The sequence below is a fragment of the Hippocampus comes genome, unplaced genomic scaffold, assembly GCF_001891065.2.
Source record: "Hippocampus comes isolate QL1 unplaced genomic scaffold, H_comes_QL1_v1.1 scaffold412, whole genome shotgun sequence".
Classification (NCBI taxonomy): Eukaryota; Metazoa; Chordata; class Actinopteri; order Syngnathiformes; family Syngnathidae; genus Hippocampus; species Hippocampus comes.
The window spans coordinates 35,393-59,194 of NW_017805343.1; the positions used below are offsets into that span (position 1 = coordinate 35,393).

Below are 23,802 nucleotides of genomic sequence, written 5' to 3' on the forward strand. Positions count from 1 at the left end.
CAGGTTTTCCAGCTACGTCCATGAACATGTTCTTCGACTCTCACCTTGTTTGAAACCCGCGGTTCTCAGTGTCCACCTTCCGTTTTGCCATTTTTGATGGGTATCTGAAAGCTAATGTCACTGTTATGGGAACGACTGCTAGACGAATAAATATTTAAATAAAGCGGCCGACTGCTTGGCGCGTCACCGTTGCATTGTGGGAAATGTAGTTTTGGTGCGTGTAAAAGATCTGCGGGCTCTCGGCTTGCTGCAGTCCGCGGGCCGGTTCTAATAATAAATCAATATCATCCCAGGGGCCACTGAAAACATTCTCGCGGGCCGGATTTGGCCCGCGGGCCGGCACTTTGACATATGTGCTCTAAATTGTTCCGAGGTGTGAGTGTGAGCGTGAATGGTTGTTTGTCTATGTGTGCCCTGCGATTGGCCGGCAACCAGTTCAGGTTGTACCCCACCAACTGCCCGAAGGCAGCTTGGATAGGCTCCAGCATGGCCCACGACCCATGTGAGTTTAAGCGGTTGTCAGCCAATCGCAGGGCACACAGAGACGAACAACCATCTGTGCTCACAATCACACCTCGGGACAATTTTGAACGTTCAATCAACCTGTTATGCATGTTTTTGGAATGTGGGAGGAAACCTGAGTACCCGGAGAAAACCCACGCAGTCACGGGAGAGCATGCAAACTCCACACAGGAAGGCTGGAGCTTTCCCACAATATGTCCTCTTCAATGTTGTTGAAGAGATTGCAGCCCCAGCAGAAAACCCACTGAGGATTTTGAGGAACATGCAAATTCCACACAAAAAGGGCCAAGAGGATGAGCTTTAGATTTCGTGTCCAAGATGAAATTCAACCAGCAAACCCCTCCCACCACCCAAGTCAATAATCAGTGTGATACATGCTTTTTCTGACTTGTTTGTCTTTGTGTATGTTTTGCAGTGCAATAATTGGCCGCTCAACGAAAGATTTCAAGACCTTCTTGTTCAGCTTCATCCGATTCATGCCAGTTGTAAGTGCATTATTTCTATTTTTATATTGTATTTTTATCGTGAACATCAATTTTATTTGCTTCACGTCTTCACGATTTCTTTTCAAAAAGCTGTTTTATTTAGTTACTTTTTAACTCACTCAATGTTAATATGGAAATTAACACAACAGTTTTTTTTTTCCCCGATTGAGACTAAAAACTGAAAAATCACCTGTACGTTTCAATTTAAAAATTCACACTTTATGGATCAAAACGGATTGGTACAGTGATACCTTGACTTTTGAGTGCCCCCACGTAGGTTTTTCGACTAATGAGCAGGTCTCTGTTGATTTTTTTTTTTCCCCATTTGCCTTGTGGTGCGAGCCAAAATTTCAGTGACCAGCATGCTTCAGACACATGACAGCACAGGCAATTGCTGCTGCGCTTTCAGCCGCACATTGTGCAAGACAAACAGTAAAAACATTGAAATCCAGAAACAGAACTCTATTCGGCCAAAACTCAGATGTTCATAAGCTGCTCAAACAGCTTCGATTTCTGAATTTCACTGATGAGGCCTTGGCCCTTGCCAGGCACACATACAGACATTTTGCACGCCAAGTGCTATATGCTTACAGTACATTACATGCATATTATTGTTAATATTTATGTAAGTTTTCCTTTCAAACTCAAAATGTTCCAAACAAAATATTCAGAATACTCCTGCTTCGCTGCTGATTATCGGCTTGTTTTCTGATGATTTTTTTAAAGATTTCTTAATGCCCATTTTTAGGACCAAATTGCATTAACCTGATGATGTCAACGCGAAACTGTCCCAAGCCGATTGCTATTCTTTCCTTGGTTGCTGGGCGTTATTTTCTCACTGTTGCCCCTCCCCCCCTTCTTTTGTGCCCTTGTTCCACACTTCATCTGAGCCCGCATCCATGCCCATGTTTGATGACGCAGTCCAACACAGTAGCCCAATCTGATGGCGTAAAAGGCGCTCTCCCAATTCTGAAATTTTGCACGCTTGTAACTCGCTGTTTACTCTAATGCCTCCGCGACACTGTTTTCTTCCTCATTGGTGAGCATCCAACTTACTGAAGAAATGCAATGAGCGCAGTGCTTTTAGTAGAGCTGACTGGACCACCTCTTATTTTATTTTTGGTGATGCCTCTAACCGAGCGAATGTCAGTACGCACATTTGCCTATCTAGCAAGCAATACTGCACATAAACTGTCCATTTATTTGTCGACATCTACAAGGTGCATGATCTGTACATATATTATTTGTATTCATGGCAACTTTATAGTGAAATAGAACACATTTCTGGGCATATAACGATGAGGGCATGATGGGGAAGCTACAACCAGGAACTTGCAAGCTAGTTAGCTCTTAACTCCTTGTTCTGAATGGTCCAGTGAAGGCCCCCTTCTTTGTCTGAAGACACCGACTCATCAGACATATCTGTATCGTCCGAAGAAATCTCGGGCGAAATGCACCGTGAGCCATGCGAGCCATACCCATGTGGAACCTCATTTGAGGACTACGTGTTCCATTTTCTGGGACAAAGTGTCATTTTCGCCATCAAAGCCGTCATCATGTTAAGACGAGGAGCCCCCCCCCCCCAAAAAAAAAACCCACCCTTGAGGGTCTGCTGTCTTATTTTATCCATCTGTACTATCTCCATGTTCCTTCCCCTTTCTGTATGCAAACTGTACACAGTACAGACCACATCTCCATCCTATTCCTTTCTTCTATTCCTGCTATTATACTTCCTCTGTAACATGATCCTTGCTGATTTTTTTTTTTTTTTTACAAACAGTGCCGCCTGATGGCAGGTGTTTAAAATGATTAATGTTGCAGTCAAGCCGGATCCTTAAGTCAAAAGTTGTGTCAGACTCTCCTGTCCATTTTCAAGTGGAAAAAAAACATAAAATACTTGTGTATAAGTTCTGGTTCGGTGAGGACTACGTTTTATACATGCGTATGCGTATTGTGTATGAAATGAGTTAAGCTTTAATGTTATGCAGTGCTGTTTCTTTAATCGTGGTTTTGTTTTAGATCTGAAATACATCAATGGCATTTTAATTCATTTTAATGGAGAAAATGGATTTCAGTAAATTGGGTTTTCAAGCTGGGCGGCACGTCGGTTTCGCAGTGCAAAGGTGTAGGGTTCGACTCCGCTCCGGCCTTCTTGTGTGGAGTTTGCATGTTCTCCCCCGTGCCTGTGTGGGTTTTCTCCGGGTACTCTGGTTTCCTCCCACATTCCAAAAACATGCATGGTAGGCTGATTGAACACTCTATATTGTCCCGAGGTGTGAGTGTGAGCGTGGATGGTTGTTCGTCTCTGTGTGCCCTGCGATTGGCTGGCAACCGATTCAGGGTGTCCCCCGCCTCCTGCCCGAGGACAGCTAGGATAGGCTCCAGCATGCTCTTGTGATGATCAGTACATTAGAACATGGATGGATAGGTTTTCAAGCTTTGTCCTTGAATGAATCAAACTTGAACGGCCAGAAACAGTACACCGTGTTTGGAGTTGTTCATTCATCACTTGACAAAAGAGCCTGTTTCGGCTGAAGAAAAATGAACCCAAAGCATGATGTTGCAACCATTGTTTTTCACCATTGGTATGAGCTGGTGATGCACAGGAGTTGAAATATGTTATTGAAAACCTATTATTGTAACACATCATTGTCGAGAGAAAGTGTGTTCCGTTTTGTGTTTCTTTTAAAATTGAGCCAGGTGGTTCCCAGTGAGTTATTTCTGTGAGTTGCACCATTGTTTTCTTTATCGTAAAAATACAAAACTTTACTTTCATTTACTAAATTTCTCATTCCATTACTCCTTACACTACACTCCGTTTGAAGACGTTTTTTTTAGGAGGGATTAATGTGATCTGTTGCCTTACAGATAGCCTTGGTGAACAACTTCCTGAAGTTGGGACTGAATGAGCTGAAACTGAGGTTTCGAGAGCGGCTCACAAAGCACCTATATGACCAGTACCTGCAGTAAGTAATACACCATCATCAAATTAGGCGTAGAAAAAAAAAACAGTGTGTTTCCGGTAACCCGACCGACCGAGAATTTCTACCTCGAAAAAAACTTTACGGTCGGCATTTTTTTCAAACAACCCTCTACATTTTTGTGTAGAGGGTTTACATCGGTGCAAACTCTCGCGATATTCACGTTGAGCGCATGCGTCGTTTGCCCTGTCGTCTGTCAACAACATTGAAACATGGCGGCGGCCGTGATCTCCGACGACAGTTTAAACAGCGTTTTCTGTGTTACAGTCGCATGCTCGCACCGTAATGTTAAGAAAATAGCATCCATTGATGTATCGAAAAAATTCAGCGAACTATTTGGTGAACACCACGGCCCGAGTAAAAACCGACGGCAGAGGAGGACGGTGGCGGAGGCGGCAGCGCGCCCCGGTGAAATTTCATGTTACCGGAAACACACATCTTTTTTGTCTGGCCTTAGCAAAAGAGGCTTTGTATAAGCATCTTTTTAAACTTAAATAACTTTCTCTTATTGCGGTTTTACGCCTATAACTATATTTATTAGGGTTGTAACCAAATGTCTTTTTGACCGACACGATACACCTCGATTCAAAAGGCTCAACGGTTCGACACAAAGTGCTGTGTCACTTTTTTGGAATGACACGATTCAGTACGACAAAGCTGATTTTGATACAATCATAAGGATCCGTTAATTTTTGATTTTTGTGAATAAATTAACAGTAACAGCAACTATAAGGCACATTCAATTCAAGCATTCCTTTTTCTCAAAAGCCGACAGTGCGCCCTATAATAGATGCACCTGATTGAAGAGACTGTAACTCTCTTTACATTCCCCATTGAGTTGTTTCCACTAACCCCATCAAGTTATTTTCCTCTTAGTGTTCCTATTCCATCTAGTGGTGATTATTAGCAGGAACTTAATTGTAACCTAAAAGGGTTCTGCCCGATACGAATTGACATGTGCAGTTGCCAACACACACTCAAACAGACAACTACTTTGTCAGCTTTCCGCAGCCATATTGAAACAAAGATAGTACTAAAAGCATAGTTAACTACTGACTCAACGAAGGAAGGAGGAGACAAGCAAGCCTCCTGGAGATATTTAGCCCTTTGTGGATGCAAGCCTTTTTGTTGAATCAGTTGTCTTCAAATCTTTTGTCTTTCTTTTATTGTTTTGTTCTGCCATTAGTATTTATACATTTCATGTCCGTGTTTGTGACCAGTTCTAATGGCTTTGTCACAGCTGCAGTGGTTGTGAAGGCTCTGTGAGACTAAAGCTGAACAGTATTGTTTGTTGTATATGTTAATTTGCTCCATGTACAGCACTTTGTATGCAGCGATGGCTGTTTGAAAGTGCTCTATAAATACAGTTGAGTTGAGTATTGTATTGTATTGTATTCCTTTAGAGTAGCACCATCTAGTGGATGCATCGCGCAACCGCAGCCAGTATTGTAGCTTCAATGCACCTTATGACGCAGTGCCCTATATCTCAAAACAGTTTTAAAATTGGCCATTCATTGAAGGTGCGCCGTGTCATCTGAAGCGCCTTATCGTGCAGCAAATACTGTTATAAAAATCACAGTTGATGGTATCTTTCAAACAATTAAAAGGCAAAAGTGAGAGCAAACCTCCAGCGTGAGCCTTCATCCTTTTGGCTTTTGGAGTGTGTAGCGGAGCCTTGACCTGAATTTAAAAATTAATTGGGAAAAAGTAGCACTATTTTACAGAACAATCAAATTTTGGCAAAATAAATGCTTGAATACACGGCAAGTGCTCACAAAGGTCTCTGAAGGCGAACGCTGATCACCCAATTGCATAAGGTCTGTCGAAAGAAGTGAAACACGTTTTTGAGAAAGACACTTTTAATGATTTAATCGGATACGTTGCTTCATTTTCCCAAGCCGTGCAGAGTCGCAACATAAGGATGAAAGAGCTGCATGTGGCTCCCGAGCCATGGGTTGCTGACAACGCCAAGGGGGACTCTTTGCCTGCTGGGTCCACAATCTGTAATTTCTAGAAATATGTACAATTACCACTTTTTTTTTTTTTTTTTTTTTTGCAACAAACTTATTTCCCCATCTCTCTCTTACACATACATGCTGGCCCTTGTTCAGCATCCAACTGCAGAATCCAGACAAAACATTTTCCCGGCAGATATTAATTTCAACCAAATTGAACTCTGTCTTGAGTGGTGGACAGTTGAAAACTGAACGTGTTGGAAAGCGCACCTTTTTTATATGGGTCATGATTCTTGATATCCAGTTATTGTTCATATATTCCCTGAAATCTTTTTTCCTCTCTTTCAGGGGCTTCACCTACTACAAAATGGGCAACTTGGACAACCGGATTGCCAATGCAGACCAGTTGTTGACTCAAGATGTTGAAAAATTTTGCAACAGTGTGGTGGATCTCTATTCCAACCTCAGCAAGGTACAAAACTTAAACTCTCGGCACAATGATTCTTGAGCTCATAAAAATCACATTGAATACGATTTGGGAAATAGTTTAATACTGTACATTCATTTCAGAAGTCATTGGCCAACCTCTGTTTAATTTGCTCCGTACCTGTAAACGTAGTACACCAACCTTTTTGAAGCTGAGAGCTTGTGCTTGGCTGCAGATTGGTGCGACAGTCTACCAGTGTGATACACGCTTCTGATATAACAAATTTGCTGAAACTACATAAACAATTATTGTTATTGTCACGTATTCTTTTAGTTTGGGGGGGAAAAAGTTGACCACAAAATTTTGGTTGACACAAAATTTGCTGTCTTGAAATGGGAGTATGGGTCGATTTCCGGAGCACTCGATGGAGTTATTGATAATCAATTCTAAAACGACTTAACTGACAGTCCTCGTTATTATTCATAACGACTAACATTCATTTATGTGCAGATCCTGATCGTGTTAATGTTTTCGCACAATAATTAGGAAACCTTAATACCAATGTGCAACACTTTAGTTGTAAAAATCCCTTCCATTGTTTACATTTTCAAATTATCACTTCTATCTACTACAATATTCTTGGAAAATCACAATGCCCTGTCATTGAAAAATGTGTGGTTTCTTTTTTGTTGTTCTTAAATTGAAGGGAACCTAATTTTTGTTCACGAGTGTAATACATAGATATGCCCTTGAGTTGTTGTCAAACACTAATAGTCCGTTTTGTCTTTTCCACAGCCTTTGCTCGATATTGGTTTGTACATCTTCAAGCTGACAAGTGCCATTGGAGCTCAGGTATGCGACACTATGCTTGTTTCCAAGGTCATTGAAATTGTCTAAGTGTCTAAATTAGGGGTGGGATGTGGCCTGTACATTGGGGTTCACACCGGTAGATGAGAGGGTTGCCTTCCTCCGCCTTCGGGTGGGGGGACGGTTCTTGACTGTTGAACAGCAGCTCAGCGTACCCCCCTTTTTGGAGTCCTTAGACTCTTAGAGGGTGTGCTGGAGAGCGCTCCTGCTGGGGACTCCATGTTCTGCTGGGGGACTTCGATGCTCACGTGGGCAATGACATTTAGACCTGGAACGGTGTGATTGGGAGGAATTGGGATTTGTGGCTACATGCTTTGGACACTCGGGTGAAGAGAGGGGTGGCGCTGTCAACTGATCACAACCCAGTGGTGAGTTGTCTCCGATGGTGGGGGAAGATGCCGGTCCAACCTGGCAGACCCAAACGTATTGTGAGCGTTTGTTGGGAACCTCTGGCGGAATCCCTTGTCAGAAGGAGTTTCAACTCCCACCTCTGGCAGAGCTTTTCCCATGTCCCGGGGGTGGCGGGAGAGATTGAGTCCGAGTAGACCATGTTCTGTGTCTCTATTGTTGAGGCCAACTGAGTTGTGGCCGGAAGGTGGTTGGTGCCTGTCGTGGCGACAACCCCCGTACTCGCTAGTGGACACCAGCAGTTAGGGATGCCGTCAAGCTGAAGTTCTGTCGGGCCTTAATGGCCTGTGTGACCCCAGAGGCCGCTGATGAGTATTGACTGGCTAAGCGGAATGCAAAAACTCAGGCGTGGGAAAAGTTTGGTGAGGCCATGGAAGCTGACTTCCGGATGGCTTTGAGGATTCTGGTCCACCATCCGACGTTTCAGGAGGGGGAAGCAATGCACCATTAACACTGTGTACAGTAGGGATGGGGCACTGCTGACCTCGACTCGGGGCGTTGTGAGTCGGTGGGCAGAATACTTCGAAGACCTCCGGAACTCCACCAACACGCCTTCCTTGCAGGAAGCACAGTATGAGGACTCTGAGGTGGGCTCTCCTATCTCCGGGGTTGAAGTCACCGATGTGGTTCAATAGCTTCTTTGTGGCAGAACCCCACAGGTGGATGAGATTCACCCGGAGTTCCTCAAGGCTCTCGATGTTGTAGGGCTGTCTGGTTGACATGCCCTTGCAACATCGCGTGGTCATCGAGGAGAGTGCCTCTGGATTGGCAGACCGGGTTGGTGGTCCCTCTTTTTAAAAAGGGGGACCGGAGGGCGTGTTCCAACGACAGAGGGATCACACTCCTCAGCCTCCCTGGTAATAAGGTCTATTCAGGGGCGCTGTAGAGGAGGGTCCGTCAGGTAGTTGAGCCTCAGATTCAGGAGGAGCAGTGAAGTTTTCGTCTTGGCCGTGGAACATTGGACTAGCCCTACACCCTACTGTGATGCGGACTTTGTGTCGGTTTGTCGTGGTGAAGAAGGAGCTGAGCCAAAAGGCGAAGCTCTCAATTTACTGGTCGATCTACGTTCCAACCCTCATCTATGGTCACGAGCTATGGGTCGTGACCGAAAAAACGAGATGCTGCATACAAGCGGCCGACAAGAGTTTTCTCCGCAGGGTGTCCGGGCTCTCCCTTAGAGATAAGGTGAGAAGCTCGGTCATCCTGGAGGGGCTCAGAGTCATGCCACTTCTCCTCCACGTCGAGAGGAGCCAGATGAGGTGGCTCGGGCATCTTATTAGGATGCCCCCTGAATGCCTCCCTGGTGACGTGTTCTGGGCATGTCCCCGGGGATTACCCAGGACACGCTGGAGAGACTACGAGATGCTGCATACAAGCGGCCGACATGAGTTTTCTCCGCAGGGTGTCCGGGCTCTCCCTTAGAGATAAGGTGAGAAGCTCGGTCATCCTGGAGGGGCTCAGAGTCATGCCACTTCTCCTCCACGTCGAGAGGAGCCAGATGAGGTGGCTCGGGCATCTTATTAGGATGCCCCCTAAATGCCTCCCTGGTGACGTGTTCTGGGCATGTCCCACCGGCAGGAGGCCCCGGGGATGACCCAGGACACGCTGGAGAGACTATGTCACCCAGCTTGCCTTGGAACGCCTCGGGACACCCCTGGGAAGAGCTGGAACAAGTGGCTAGGGAGAGGGAAGTCTGGGTTTCCCTGCTAAAGCTGTTGGCCCTGCGAACCGACACAGGATAAGCGGAAGAAAATGGATCGATGGATAGATGTATTTATAGACATCTATAATTCTCTGCCTACCTAGGGCCCAGCCATCATGATGTCATACCTGCTCATCTCCGGTTTGCTGCTGACCCGATTGAGGAGACCCATCGGCAAAATGACTGTCACGGAGCAACGCTATGAGGGAGAGTACCGTTATGTAAACTCTCGCCTCATCACCAACAGGTAAATGAACCAGCACTGAGAATTTGGAAGTGGTTCGTCTGTTTCAATACAGATTTTCTTTTGCGGCCTGTGCTTGCATTGTTAAAGGATAAAAAAACCCCAACAGTTATGATCTCATATTACATCCTGTCTCGTAAAGCCGTATCTCACTGAGCAGCGAGTGCTTTCAAACCTTGCAAATGTTGGGGTTTTGTCAGAGTTCGTAAAAGGTTGCAAAGAGTTCTCCTTGTGGCAAAGAAATTTTGAACGTGTTCCTCCAACAATCCTGCATGGCAGGTTAACGGAACACTCTAAATTTTCCTACGGTGTGATTGTGAGCGCGGATGGATCGTCTGTGTCCCCTGCGATTGGGTGGCAACCAGTTCAGGCTGTGACCCGCCCATTGCCCTGGGATATTGGCTCCAGCATGCCTGCGACCCTTGTAATGATAAGCAGATTGGAAAATGGATGGATGAATGGATGGATGAATTTCTCCAAAAGTCTTCAGGGTTAATCAATGTGTTTTTTGGCCGTTTGGAACTTTCCCTTGGATGCCATTTTTGCACAATGTCTTCCAAATGTCTGTGTCACGAACCAATGCCAGTGAAAAACTACAGTTCTTTGAATGTTTTGGATTTTTTGTGGGTGTGGCTCTTGACATGATTCACTGGAGTCCTAAAGCCTTTTACCACACTGATAGATTTTATGCACATGTGCACCTGTTCTTAAATTTCTTTGGCTTGTGACATGATGTCTTTGTTTTTAAGAACTTGTAGGCCAAGTCTCACTTTGTATGATGTCCGATTTAACCTCTTGCAACGGATTTGCCAGTAAGCAGGACAGTGTGACCAGTGAAACTACAGTGCAGTCAAGTGTCTGTCCTCTTCTCAAATTTCATTATTTTTCATTACTCGAATACAGTGGTACCTCAACTTACGAAATGAATTGGTTCTGGAAGAAATTTAATGAGAAAATTTTGTAAGTAGAGATGCGTTTTCCATGTAAATGCCCTAATCCGTTCCAAACCACCCCGAAATTCAGACATAAATGTTTTGTAAAGCATAAAAATGCATCAAAATATGTAAAAAATACGTTACAATTATATTGTCGCACAATAAATGAGAATTGTGCATAATGTAAAAAAGAAGAAAGTCAAGAATAAAAATTATGGTCATTTAACTTTTAACTGTGTCCTCATTGTTGTTTGCCCTCTTTAGTTCATGTTCTCTCTCAGAAGTGGTTTTTGGCTGGCGTTTATAAAGAACTAATCCAAGGACGTTTGCTTTTGTCAGCTTTTCACAGTCTTTCGAAAATGTCCAAAGCAAACATCAGCATCGTGAGCGATAGCACGACTGGTGAACAACGTCTTTCTGGGTGATTCACATTTACGTAAAACTATCGGAACGCCTCATGGCCTGAGGGGCGATTGACGAAGACGCTGCATAGACGCATATCTTATCTATCCTCTCACATAGACACATATGATAGAGGTCCCTCTTAGTCAATGGGATGCCAGGAAGATGCTAGGTAATAGCCAATGGCAGAGCAGCTATAAGAAAGTTGCGTTCAGGAAACTCGTAGCTGCGAATAGCGGCCCATACTGTATTTTCACCTTTTGTATCTTGAAATTTCTTTCGAAACAATAGGCAATATTTTCCTGTTGAGGCATTTTGTAACTTGAGAATTTCATATGAAGAAACATTCGTAAGTCGAGGTACCACTGTATATATATTTTTTAAGCTTCAAGATCGAACAAATTTGACTATCAGATAAAGATGACCCAATTAAACATGAAATGCAGGTTTGAAAGATGAATTGTTTATCAAGCAGTTTAAAACATCCCCTGAAAATTGCCATCTACTGTGTAAATCAACCTTTTTTTTTTCCTGCAGTGAGGAGATTGCATTCTACAATGGGAACCTGAGAGAAAAACAGACCATTCACACTACTTTTAAAAAACTGGTAGGTATTAGTTGAGGTTGTAGTGTAGTGTGACTGTATGTGTTACTGTTTTGCATATCTCTCTCTATCTCTCTGTCTCTCTCTCTTTCTATCTCTCCATCTTTATCTCTCTAGCTCTATCTTTATCTTTATCTGTCTGTGATATGCAGTATATAGAACCCGTTATGAACCCTGACTCACAAATTTCGTCTCTTTACATCAACACTTAAGATTCATCAGTAATGTTGATATATTAGTAAACAAAAAGAGCTTCTTTAAGCTTCTTCCTCCTCCTTTTCGTACATGAAAATAATCATGTTTGTGTAAACAGGCTAATTATTTGCTGTTTGTGTTGATTTTTTTTCAAACAATATCAATCCTTCTATTTTACTCATTTTTATACGCTTGAAATGAAAAAAAATGTCACGCTTTTGATGGATAAATGGTTCAGAATTTATATACGCTCAGTCAGATTTTTTTTCATACATACCTTCCAGGTTGACCATCTACATAACTTCATCTTCTTCCGTTTTACAATGGGATTTGTGGACAGCATAATTGCCAAATGTAAGTGGAATTTTTTTTCTTACTTTTAAGTACTATTATGTATTTATAAGCTAAGATAACCTTTATTTGTATCACAATGGAGAAATTCCTCATTTACAGCAGCACAATTATGAAATGATAAAGTAGAAGAACAAAAAGTATATCAATAGATATAAATATAAAATATAAAAATAAGCATATTAAAAATGGTTGAGTGGGGGGTGAGTCCAGGTTTTCAGGCCCGTCTATTCAATAGTCTGACAGCCGTCGGCAGGAACGAGCGAGCGTTGGGGGGGGTCTGTCCATCATAGCTGTTAGCTTAGCTCCTCCTGTTGGCCACCTCCTCCAGTGTCCAGGGAGCAGCCCATGTTATGATCCCGAGTTAGGTTTTTGAGATGCATGCCATTATTCGGCTGGTTGTTTTACTTTGAGCAGGGCTGTAGGCTAACTTTTTGCACTGGGTCCACTGGTGCGCCTGACATTTTGTTTTTGGATCAAGCATTCGTTGCACCAACATTTTCGACTGTATCACAGTTTTTCAGAATTTTTTTTTTTTTAACTTTTATTAAGAACATATATATATATATATCATTCTTTGCTGTGGAGTGAAGAATGACTGACCAGAAAAATTTACTTCTCCACCCACGTCTGCCAAGTAGTCGTATCTATGAACCGAAATTGAAAAACGTGTGTCCATTTTCTAATTTGTTCGCGCGTGCGTGCGTGCGTGCGTGCGTGCGTGCGTGCGTGCGTGCGTGTGTGTGTGTGTGGATCTCTTGCAGACATTGCCACTGTTGTGGGATACCTGGTGGTTAGCAGGCCTTTCTTAAACCTGTCCCACCCGCGACATCATCACAGCACACAGTCTGAGCTCCTGGAGGTCAGCGAGATCAATCACACTCCTACATCAGAAAAAAATGCAATTCCACTGCCTTTTCCCTCATTGTATTTTGAATTGTTTTAGCTAAGAGTGGGCAAATAAAATCATTATGTCAATTGTACAAATCGTGGACCACACTTTTAAATGACTCTGACCATTTAGATTTGTAATCTCAGGAAGAAAATATAGTGTGGAATAATGATTTACTGTGAAGAAAAATGGCAATACAATGGAGTCCGTCGCTTGTAACACAATGGAAATTTGCTGGCCCCTCAAAACAGCTGTTAATAACTCAACAAAAGTGGGTTTACTCCAGAGTGAAACATCCAAATTGGGCCCCATTATAATTTTTTCCCCTATCTATATTTTCCCCTATTTGGTGCCATGTGACTGGTAAATGTAACGGGGGAACATTTTAAAATTGGTGTAAACACACTCACACGCTCTCATACTGGTCTGTGAAAGTTCAAAATGGCATTTGGTGGAAAATAACATTCTGCGTGTCTGAATTAAAGAATTCTTGCTCCACATGATGATGATCAAGGTGGCAATAGTATTGATTTTGTTGACGTTATATGCTTCAGAGAGAAAATGTTAACATCACTTAATGCATGAAAAACATGACTGATCATCATCCAAATTTATTTGCTCATGTATATGCATGAACTCTTTCTATTCCAAAAGTATTAGAGACATTGCTCCCAAATTTAGGATTTTATAGATGCCATTAACACGTTTCCCTATGAAGAAGCAATGGCTCCCATTCACTGGAAAGAAATCTCCATTCTATTCGCAGGCAAGAGCTACACACTGTCAATATTTTAGCAAAGTGTCTTCTCCCTTGTGTTGTTCCATGAAAACATAGGAAAAAATATTTACAAAAATAGGGGTGTACTCATTTTTGTGAGATACTATAGCCTGCTTAAATTCTTCATCCACCCTCAGATCATCTTGAACACTGAATGACAATGACCCGAATCAAAAAATATTTTGTTCTGAAAAATGTTTAGTGGATGTGTTTTTAAACAATGAGTCTTAAGCAGTGTTGGACATTTTTTCGGTAGGATTATTACCAGAGTGGCAGGATGCTCCTTCGGATGTCCCAGGCTCTTGGCAGGATTGTTCTCGCTGGTCGAGAAATGACTCGGCTCTCAGGGTAAGTATTTAATTCTGAAAAAACAACAACAATTGTGTGGAATGAGCAGTGGCTTCTCTGCTTTTCACATTTTTTCCCCTCATCATTATTCCTGAATACGACTGCCACGAACAATTACCGTATTTTCCGCACTATTAGGCTTCGGAGTATAAGGCGCACCGTCAATGAATGGCCTATTTAAAAACAGTTTTCACATATAGGGCACACCACATTACAAGGCGCATAGCATAGAAACCACAATGTTGGCTGCGGTCGCGTTATGCATCCACTAGATGGAGCTACACTGAAGGGAATACAATACATCACAGCTTTATTTATATAGCGCTTTCACAACTGCAGCTGTGACATAGCGCTTTCCAGAAAATCGGAGTATTGATTCATGGAAGACACATCAGTTTATAAGGCGCACTGTCGTCTTTTTAGAAAATTGAATGTTTTGAGGTGCACCTTATAGTGCAGAAAATACAGTATTTTGCCAGTCGACTAATGACCAAACGTAGAGTAGTGCTTAGAGTAGAGTCAGTAGACTAATCTTCTCTGCTCAATTCAGTTATTTCTGATCTCATTTGGTTGTTGTCTTCTCCTCCCCCACAGATTCACAACTCGTATCACTGAGCTGTTAAAAGTCTTGAAGGATTTAAATTCTGGCAAATATGAACGCACCATGGTTTCCCAACAGAAGGGTGAATATGGTTTGTCGCAATCACTGTTTTCTTTTGCTTTGCAGCAGCTGTTCTTGGTATGAAGTGACACATTGCTTGATGTAAATGTAAATAGGTGACACAGTTTTTCAACAAAAATCCTACACGTAGCTTACCTTCTGAGTAAGGCTACCAAATTGGACAAATACATCTCAATTAGACGTTGCAAACAAATGATCTTAACACACTGGATTTTATGAACGTATTTTCCAAAATGAAATAAATTACAAATGTTTAATCTTTTGAGAACGTGACAGTTCCAGTCATGTTACTGTATGACTCGTGTTGTAAATTTGTTAAATATCCCGCGAAAGCATTTTTATCTTTTATAATTTTTGATATCCTTTTATCTGCTTTGCAAGATAATTCTGGTTCAAAATGGTCAATTTTCTAATTGATAAAAAATATTTTATGTGTAAATAAGCTTTTCGCCTGAATTCAGCTCGCCGTTGGTATAATTGTGGCCAGCCATGGTGCACTGTTGGACGTATTAATGAGACAAGTGGATGCGAGTGATCACACACTTGACCACCCTATTGTAGTTGTTCTTGTTAGAAAATCATGGTTTTAGTAATTCTGATGTTCAATGAATAATACAAAAAAAAACAAAATCAGTGGACTGGCTCTGACTGAATGGTGTATTTTACTTACAGAGACTGACGCAACAGAAAGTCTGACACTCGTGCCTGGAAAAGGTGAAATTATCAACAGAGATAATATCATCAAGTAAGTATATTTGTGCCTCTTTTTCTTTTTTTTTTTTTTTTTTTTTAGCTGAAACCCTTTTTACTTTGCAGATTTGACCATACCCCTCTGGCAACACCAAATGGAGACATTCTAATCAGAGACCTCACATTTGAGGTAAAGTGATTCCTTTTACTGTGGATACATTTTTGCAAAATTGAAACTGAATTTTGCCTGTTGAATAAGGCTTATTCAAGTGTGTGATTATCTCAGTTTGACTTTCACTTTCATTACCTTGGTTAAAAAAAAAAAAAAATGACCACGCCCATTTGTGGCATGAAACACTTGGAGGCAAAACACATTCAGATGATAGATGATATGATAGATGTCTCCTTTTCACTTAGTTTATTTTTTTTTAAATACTAGAAGTGAAATTAAATCATGAACGAAAACTAAAAGCTAAAACTAATTTTCTTACCCGCTCAAGGTGAGTTCTGGCACCAATGTTCTTGTGTGCGGACCAAATGGTTGTGGCAAGAGCTCGCTGTTCAGAGTCCTTGGAGAAGTAAGTTTTTTGTTTTCTACACAAGGGAAAATATGTTGTTTTTTTTTTCCATCTGCTGTTTATTTCATGTAGCATGCATTTTATCATTGAAATGACTCACACGGTCCAACAGGTGAGAGGGATGAGACAGTCCAAAAGTATCATTGTGCCTTGGTTTTTCACGATCAGGATTTTGGAGCTGATTAGCGAGTTAAAAAAACAAAAAACAATAACCATACAGCGATCCGATAAATAAACAACAGTCGACTCCCTTTATTCGCCAGGGAATTGGGGTTAAATTGAAATATCTGACATACATGCTCAAAATCAAGTCCTTGAACTGCATTTAAGTATGTTCAATGGATGTCTGTGTATACATACGTTATCACTATAGAACCTTTCAAGTAACTGTGTCTATGTGTTTTCTAGCTTTGGCCTCTGTTTGGGGGACAACTGACTAAACCAGAGAGAGGGAAGCTCTTTTATGTTCCACAGGTAACATATACAAACTGGCGACGGTGCCAACACTGACAAATAAAAGGAAAAATGTGTTCAGCAACACCATTTTTTTTTCCCTCCCAGAGACCCTATATGACCCTTGGTTCTCTGAGGGACCAAGTGATTTACCCTGACACCATTGAAGAACAAAGGAGGAAAGGAATATCTGATCAGGTGAGACAAAGTCCACTTTGACATTAAAAGCCAAACTGTACTATGTTGGGCATGCACATGCAGAAGGGCTCGGAGCAGGCTGGCCTAAAGGGGCGGTGGGGCTTCTCCCGGAGGGCCGCGACCGGTCAGCCCGAGACAAAAAAGACAAAAGTGGGGCAAGAGAGGGAGAAGTGTAGTGCAATGCTTTTCGGTTCTCATGGCCACTTTGAATTGGATTTGGAATATCATTTCCTTAGATTTATGATTACCATGATCTCATCTGCTGTCCATCTTCAGTCAATGAGACTGTACATCCAGACATCCAGAGATACTGTATGTATGTGGGTCTCTCTCTCTCTCTCTCTCTCTCTCTCTCTCTCTCTGTGTGAGGAGAGAGATTTGTTCTGGAAGTAGATTGCCATCAATTGCCAGCACTGCTATGTGTTTTTCTAATTATTTCTCTTTTTTTTAACCTTGTTTCTTTGCGTTTGTAAGCATCTTTTATCAGGGAGGACATTGAAGTGTCTAAATAATTTTAAAAAAGCAAGCAATTATAAAAAACATGTTGAAAAAGTACTGAATTGTGGTGCTAATGATAACTCGGAACTGTGAATTTTGTTTATCGTGTATGTATGTGTGTGTGTGTGCGTGCGTGCGTGTGTGTGTGTATCGATGAGGCTAAAAAAAAGAAAAAAGCAAAAAAACCTGCTATGCTTGTATAGTTTGAATGCGTAGCCAGCATACCTTAGAGGCAATTATTTGGTCATAGTTAATAAATAATAATAGTCAATAATTACGGGTTTGTTGTTGTTCATTCTTTCTTAATGCAGTAGTATTCGTTATTGACATTCACCTACCATGTTATTTATTAATTTTCATTGACTTTTAGATTTAATTTCGCACCACGTTCCGTTATTTCCAGTGACGATGTGTCTTGAGTCAGTTCCCTGTGTAGTTGTTCAGTTTGCCACTTGGTGGCAGCGGTGCAGCATAAGACTGACAAGTGAAAGCTTTCCACTCATCAAATCAAGCTGGATTTGACGTATTGCATATTCCTTGCTGCAGATGACAAATGAGAGCACGATAAACATTCAATTACCTGACAAATGTTCCATTCGTTTGAAACAGTTTTATTCAACAGTGCATCTAATGTAGAATAATATAAAAGAACAGAAACTGTTAAGAAATGGACCAATCCTTTCGGAGGGGGGCGCACCCTACTATTTGAGAAGGACTGCTCTAGTGTGAGGGCTCCCGCCAACCGTTGGAAATTTTTGGTGTTACTTGAGTTCTGTCTTCCAAGAAATACAGTGGCGTCTTTGTAATCGCATTACTTTTGTTCCCCATGACTCCAGGTATTGAAGGAGTACTTGGACAATGTTCAGCTGGGCCACATCTTAAACAGGGAGGGCAGTTGGGACTCAGTGCAGGACTGGATGGATGTTTTGAGTGGAGGAGAAAAGCAGAGGATGGCTGTAAGTATTCATCTCTACTGTGTTTTATAACTGTCACTTTATAGAACAACCACAAGTACCTTGAGTAAGTATTTAATCACATGTACACTGTTCATCAAGATTTAAGGAGAACATGCAAACTTTACTCTCTTGCTCTCGCTCTCCCCGCCACGCACGTAGCAAACGCAACCTCGCGACGAGATACTGATCAGAGAGTCAACAGCTTGACGAGACACAAGGGAATGTGCTGGCCGGGGCTGCGAAGATGCGCAGCCAATCAGCTCACGGGATAAATCCACTCGTGCTGTCACTGGTCAACCTCGCGCCGGAAACCAATCATGCGTACAGCCGTGTACAAAACCTCTGCATTATTCGGCAATTTTTTCTGAATACAGTTCTTTGGGGGGAAAAAAATGCGATGTAAAACCTTCTACAAATATTCACTTTGAACTCTGTAATTTTGCGTTTCATTCCTTTTTTTCTCTTGTCTTTGCAGATGGCCCGACTGTTCTACCACAAACCCCAATTTGCTATCCTGGACGAGTGCACCAGTGCCGTGAGTGTTGATGTGGAAGACTACATCTACAGCCATTGCAGAATGGTATGATCTCTTTCAATTGCGAACTTCTCATTAAAGGGTACTCCGAGATAGTATGGAAACATGGATAACTCACTCAACAGTCAGTGGGTATAAAAAAAGTTGACTTCTTTATTCAAATATTTAATGTTAAAACCGTGACCTAAATGGTAATTAATTTTTTTTTTTTACTTGCAAACTTAATAGGTAACACAGAAAAAAATAAAATTACTGTAATTTACAGATAATAAAACACTCAAATATTGTTGGTACCGTGAAACTAGCCCTTTCAAATCTAGTCCTCGAGGATTTGCTGTTTTTTTTCTGTCGAGTTGGGGTAGACAAAAAAAAAACAAAAAATTGCTTAGATAAATCGGCCGACACAGAATCTGATAAACAGCCGTCATATCTTTAACAATTTCCCACACAGATTTTTTCACACGATATCCAAATGTGAACTGTAGTCAAACTACCAATGAATGTTTTGTGAGTGTGAATTGATAAGTGGCTTAGTGTCAGTTAGGGGAGCTATTTCTTTATTGAACACATCCACAACACATTGCATTATTGGATGCAGGTATGGTAAAATATAAGCTTGCTTAAACAATAGCGTAACATACGCTAGCGTGTTTTTTTTTTCTTTTTCTAAATTTGCAGACACAATCGAGTTCCTTCCGCTTTTCCCTCTCGTTCTTGTGCAGCATTATTTCAGAAATATCTCATTATTGGCATGACATAAACGAATAATTAGTTTAAAAAAATGTTACGTTTCAGCTTACAACTTTCACAGATGGTTCTGTCAAGGTCTACCTTTAAAAGTCTGTGGGATGACCTTGAATGGGTTTTGCACAGGAGATGGCCGACACCAAAAGTTAGGGTGGTAAAATCCGAAGTTGTTTCAAGGATATGCTGTATTTATTTTAACATGTTCATGTAAATTTTACTGCTTTTATTCTGCGCAGCACATTCCTCACTGATCAATAAATGTGTATTTGAATAATCAGAGCGAAAACTCTACGGGTGAATTTTATTTTAAAATTTTTATCAAGCATATAGATGTGATCTAGTTTGAACAGCTTTTACTTTATTGACACTGTAACTAGTCCTGTCTTGTCTTTCTTTTGTAGGTGGGCATTACTTTGTTCACGGTTTCTCACAGGAAGTCTCTTTGGAAGCATCACGAGGTAAGAATTGAGATGAACATTGGAACACAACGCAACGTTATTAATGGAACATTAAAGACAACAGCCCCAAAAAACATTTGATCAATCATTTAAAAAAAAAAAAAACAATAATACATATTTTTGAGAATATGTAGTACTTTCTAAAGAAGTGCCAAACATCTCAAGCATTTAACTCACATGTCACTTGTCATGCAGTGATTAACTTAACTGTCAACAGTATAATCAATTAATCATATAGCGATCACGAGACAACCCTCAATAAGTTTACTATTAAAGGGGCCATATCATACCACACTAAAATTTTCTTTCAGCTTTTAGCCGTGTTAAAATGCTAATTCCTTCCCAAAAAAAGGATCCCTGAAATGTTTTTTTCCATTCACGCATTTCTGCTCATTATTGCACTCTAAACAACAGCTCTGCCCAATAAAAAAAAAAAAAAATTGTTTATACATAAAAAGTAAGGAGCCCCCCACCGTACCGCGCCTGCAGACTATACGCACGTCCACTTTCACGATTAGCCACCAGGTAAATTCTATATTTATGTTTTATAATTTATATGTATTGATATACTTTTTCTTCTTCTACTTCTCCCTTTCATAATTTTGCCGCTGTAAATTGGGAATTTCTCCATTGTGAGACAAATAAAGGTTTTCTCATCATAAACATTTGAATTTTTGCATCAGCGTTGGGGAAAAGCGGCTCCCTTCGGCCCACTAAGATACTGATCAAAGAGTCAACCTGGTGACGAGACACAAGGGAAAGTGCTGGTTGGAGCTGCGAAGATGCACAGCCAATCAGCTCATGGGATAAATCCACCCGTGCTGTCATTGGTCGACGTTGCGCTGGCGACCAATCATGCGCCTTGAACGAGTGCCTGTTGCCTATACAGTACAGTACAGGCATGTACAAAACCTCTGAGTCATTCGGCATTTTTTTTTTTTTTTTTTTAAATGAATGCAGTTCTTTGGGGAAGAAAATCACGATGCACTGAAGCCGCGATATAATAAGAATAATAATACATTACATTTATAAGCGCCTTTCAAAACACTCAAGGACACTTTACAATCAAAACAAGAACAATAAAACCACAGATAAAATTATAAATAATAAAAGGAGAGATGAATATAGCGAGGGATCACTGTATAATGATATATGTCTATGCCCATAGTTAACCGTGGAAATCTTAAAATAGCATGATAATGGCCCCCTTTGAAATGAAGAACTTAATTATCTTAATCCATCCTGAAGATTAGCAAAGTTTCACAGTGCTAATATCGGGTGACAAAGGAGAGTTCAACAGTGTCGGTTCTAATTCTTATGGAGTGTGATAATAGGTGAGGTGCAAAGAAAAAATGGAGTTGCGATATTCTTGGGCTGTGAATGAAAATACATCCTTTCAAAATTAGACAAGACATGTGTGAAACCCTTTTCAAGATTTCTTAGGTATAATTCTGTTGTGACAAATGAATTTTTTGCTTAAACCTTTCACCCTTTTTCTGTCAAGTATTACCTGCACATGGATGGCCGAGGAAACTACGAATTCAAACCCATCACAGAAGAAACTGTGGAGTATGGCTCTTGACCGGTGACTCCTCACTGAAATGCACTTGTCTACTAATCCAGTCCAAAATTTGCACAGAAAACGGTGCCTATCACTGATATGCGGTAACGGTGTAGTAACTTTTTGGTTTGTTTTTTTTAATTAATTGGGACCTGTTCATTTGTCAATATGATTTTAGGAAAAATATCTGAATTGCGAACTTGAATGTTTTACGCGTGTAAAAATGATTAGAGATGATGACATCACTACATAATAGTGTCATGAAGCCTACTAACCACACTTGGCGTAAATTGTCCTGTTCCATTGTGAACAGTGTCCAGGACAGTGTACAGGACCCTATTTATACTGTTTTTATTTCAGAGGAAGATCATTTCCTTGTAAACTATTTCAGCATTTTCTACCAGTGTTGTCTGGCACACTCAAAAATGACTCTTCATGTTTTTTTTTTTTTCTAAATCTAAATTGTTTGAAGGCGGACAGCTGTTTGATCCTTTAATGGCATTTTGATTGACTAGCTGTGTCCAAGCTGGCCAAACAAATCCTGAGTCAGCTCAGATGTCAAAGCAAGAGTCACATAATTAAATATCGGTACGTCAGGCTCGAGGTTATGTCAATGTGCTATTTGTTGTTGTCAGCACTCTGGTGCAAGGTAATCGTTTCATCAGACCGCTGACTTAACGGCAGTTTCACGTGACCGTTTTCTATTTGGATTAGAACGATAACCTCTGCAATGTAGGATCATTTAGAACTGACTATCTCTTGCTCCGTTGATTTTGACTTCTCTTAAATTTTACAGTGATATCATTCTGAAGTTTGTTGGGGGGTGGGGGGGTTGCTATTGGTAATCTCATAAATTATGAAATGTGTCTATAATTGGCTCATAGGTGCACAAGATTGTCTTCCAATGAGTCTCTGTATAAAATATCGAAATAAACGATGCACACAATTAAACTTGACACCACTGTATTTTTTTGGGGCTATAACATGGGAAATATACAATATTGCAGACCACCGGATATAACAACTATGCAAAGCCAAAGCCATTTATCAACAACACCCAGAAATGCCGCTGGCTTCTCTGGGCCCGAGCTCATCTAAAATGGACTGATTCAAGGTGAGTGCTCCCTGTGCTTGCCCGGGATTTTTCTTCGGCTACTGCGGTTTCCTCCCGCATTCCAAAAACATGAATGGTAGGCTGATTGGACACTCTAAATCAGGAGGGCCCAACCAGTCGACCGCGCCTCTACCTGTCGTCCGCGGAATAGTCCCTGTCATGGTTTTGTTCTGTTTGTTTCCAGCAGGGGGCATCAGAGGGCTTTCTCCTCCAGCATCGCACTTGTTGGTCATTTCATCATCAGCTCTTTTGTTTATAAAGACTGCCATGGCGACCACTCGTCATCGTGTCAGTGTGTTACTGTCATGGGTTTTTGTTTGTTTACTTTTTGTTATTGGGGTTTTCAGGACTGTCTTAGTGCTTTTGATTAAGTTTTCCCACAGTGTGCCCCTGTCTGAAGTTTGAAAGCCAGCATCCGTGATGGTATCTTAAAGGGCGGTGTTCGTGTCAATGGCATGGGTAACTTACACATATGTGAAGAAATGACTGTTGAAAAGCTGAAGCTGTACATCAAGCAAGACTCCCTCAAGTTCGAAGCAGCCACCAAAACACTTATCTTTGTTTGCTGCGAATAATTGCTTTATATCAGAACAAAAATTTCACCATCAATCGATACCTTCACTAAAAGACTTCAAGGTGAACCAAAACCAAAACAAGCAAAACGTTTCCTACTGGTAAAATCAACAACTCTAACCTAGGGATTGATGAAACAAAAATAAAGTTCTTGCTTTGACTATATGACACCACTTCCTGGCCATGTGTAAAATTACAGGCACAAATGTGTGATGCGCAGGTGATTTTTGTGACGAATTAGAGAATATCTCGACGAAAAAACATTTCTCAACAAGTGCATTGGCCTAATATGATATATTCATTCCCTGTGAATAAATGCTCTCCATCCTTTTTCGTGGTCATAAAATATATTGGAATACAGTATCTGTTCTCCAGCAGGGGGCATCAGAGGGCTTTCTCCCCCAGCATCGCACTTGTTGGTCATTTCATCATCGGCTCTTTTTGTTTATAAGGACTGCCATGCCGACCACTTGTCATCGTGTCAGTGTGTTACTGTCATTGGTTTTTGTTTGTTTACTTTTCGTTATTGGGGTTTTCAGGACTGTCTTAGTGCTTTTGATTAAGTTTTCCCACAGTGTGCCCCTGTCTGAAGTTTGAAAGCCAGCATCCGTGACGGTATATTAAGGGGCGGTGTTCGTGTCAATGGCATGGGTAACTTAAACA

At 41.2% G+C, this 23,802-nt stretch overlaps 1 protein-coding gene across 4 annotated transcripts in view; it reads left to right on the forward strand.

Moving 5' to 3' along the window:
* The window catches only part of abcd3a (ATP-binding cassette, sub-family D (ALD), member 3a), a 30,164-nt gene extending 7,756 nt beyond the window's left edge, over positions 1–22,408 (forward strand). For 2 of the 4 annotated variants that reach the window (XM_019871841.1, XM_019871844.1), the window contains exons 5-23: positions 938–1,007; positions 3,876–3,973; positions 6,292–6,415; positions 7,166–7,222; positions 9,452–9,594; positions 11,466–11,535; positions 12,012–12,081; positions 12,843–12,940; positions 14,005–14,096; positions 14,691–14,788; positions 15,451–15,523; positions 15,595–15,658; positions 15,969–16,046; positions 16,455–16,520; positions 16,608–16,697; positions 18,032–18,151; positions 18,627–18,731; positions 19,835–19,891; positions 21,396–22,408. In XM_019871841.1, coding sequence (XP_019727400.1) covers positions 938–1,007; positions 3,876–3,973; positions 6,292–6,415; positions 7,166–7,222; positions 9,452–9,594; positions 11,466–11,535; positions 12,012–12,081; positions 12,843–12,940; positions 14,005–14,096; positions 14,691–14,788; positions 15,451–15,523; positions 15,595–15,658; positions 15,969–16,046; positions 16,455–16,520; positions 16,608–16,697; positions 18,032–18,151; positions 18,627–18,731; positions 19,835–19,891; positions 21,396–21,473 — 1,651 coding nt within the window. In that variant the 3' untranslated portion in view covers positions 21,474–22,408. The remainder of the gene's footprint in view (positions 1–937; positions 1,008–3,875; positions 3,974–6,291; positions 6,416–7,165; positions 7,223–9,451; positions 9,595–11,465; positions 11,536–12,011; positions 12,082–12,842; positions 12,941–14,004; positions 14,097–14,690; positions 14,789–15,450; positions 15,524–15,594; positions 15,659–15,968; positions 16,047–16,454; positions 16,521–16,607; positions 16,698–18,031; positions 18,152–18,626; positions 18,732–19,834; positions 19,892–21,395) is intronic. The other 2 variants (XM_019871845.1, XM_019871843.1) reach the window with 1 other exon arrangement.
* The last annotated feature ends 1,394 nt before the right edge of the window (positions 22,409–23,802 follow it).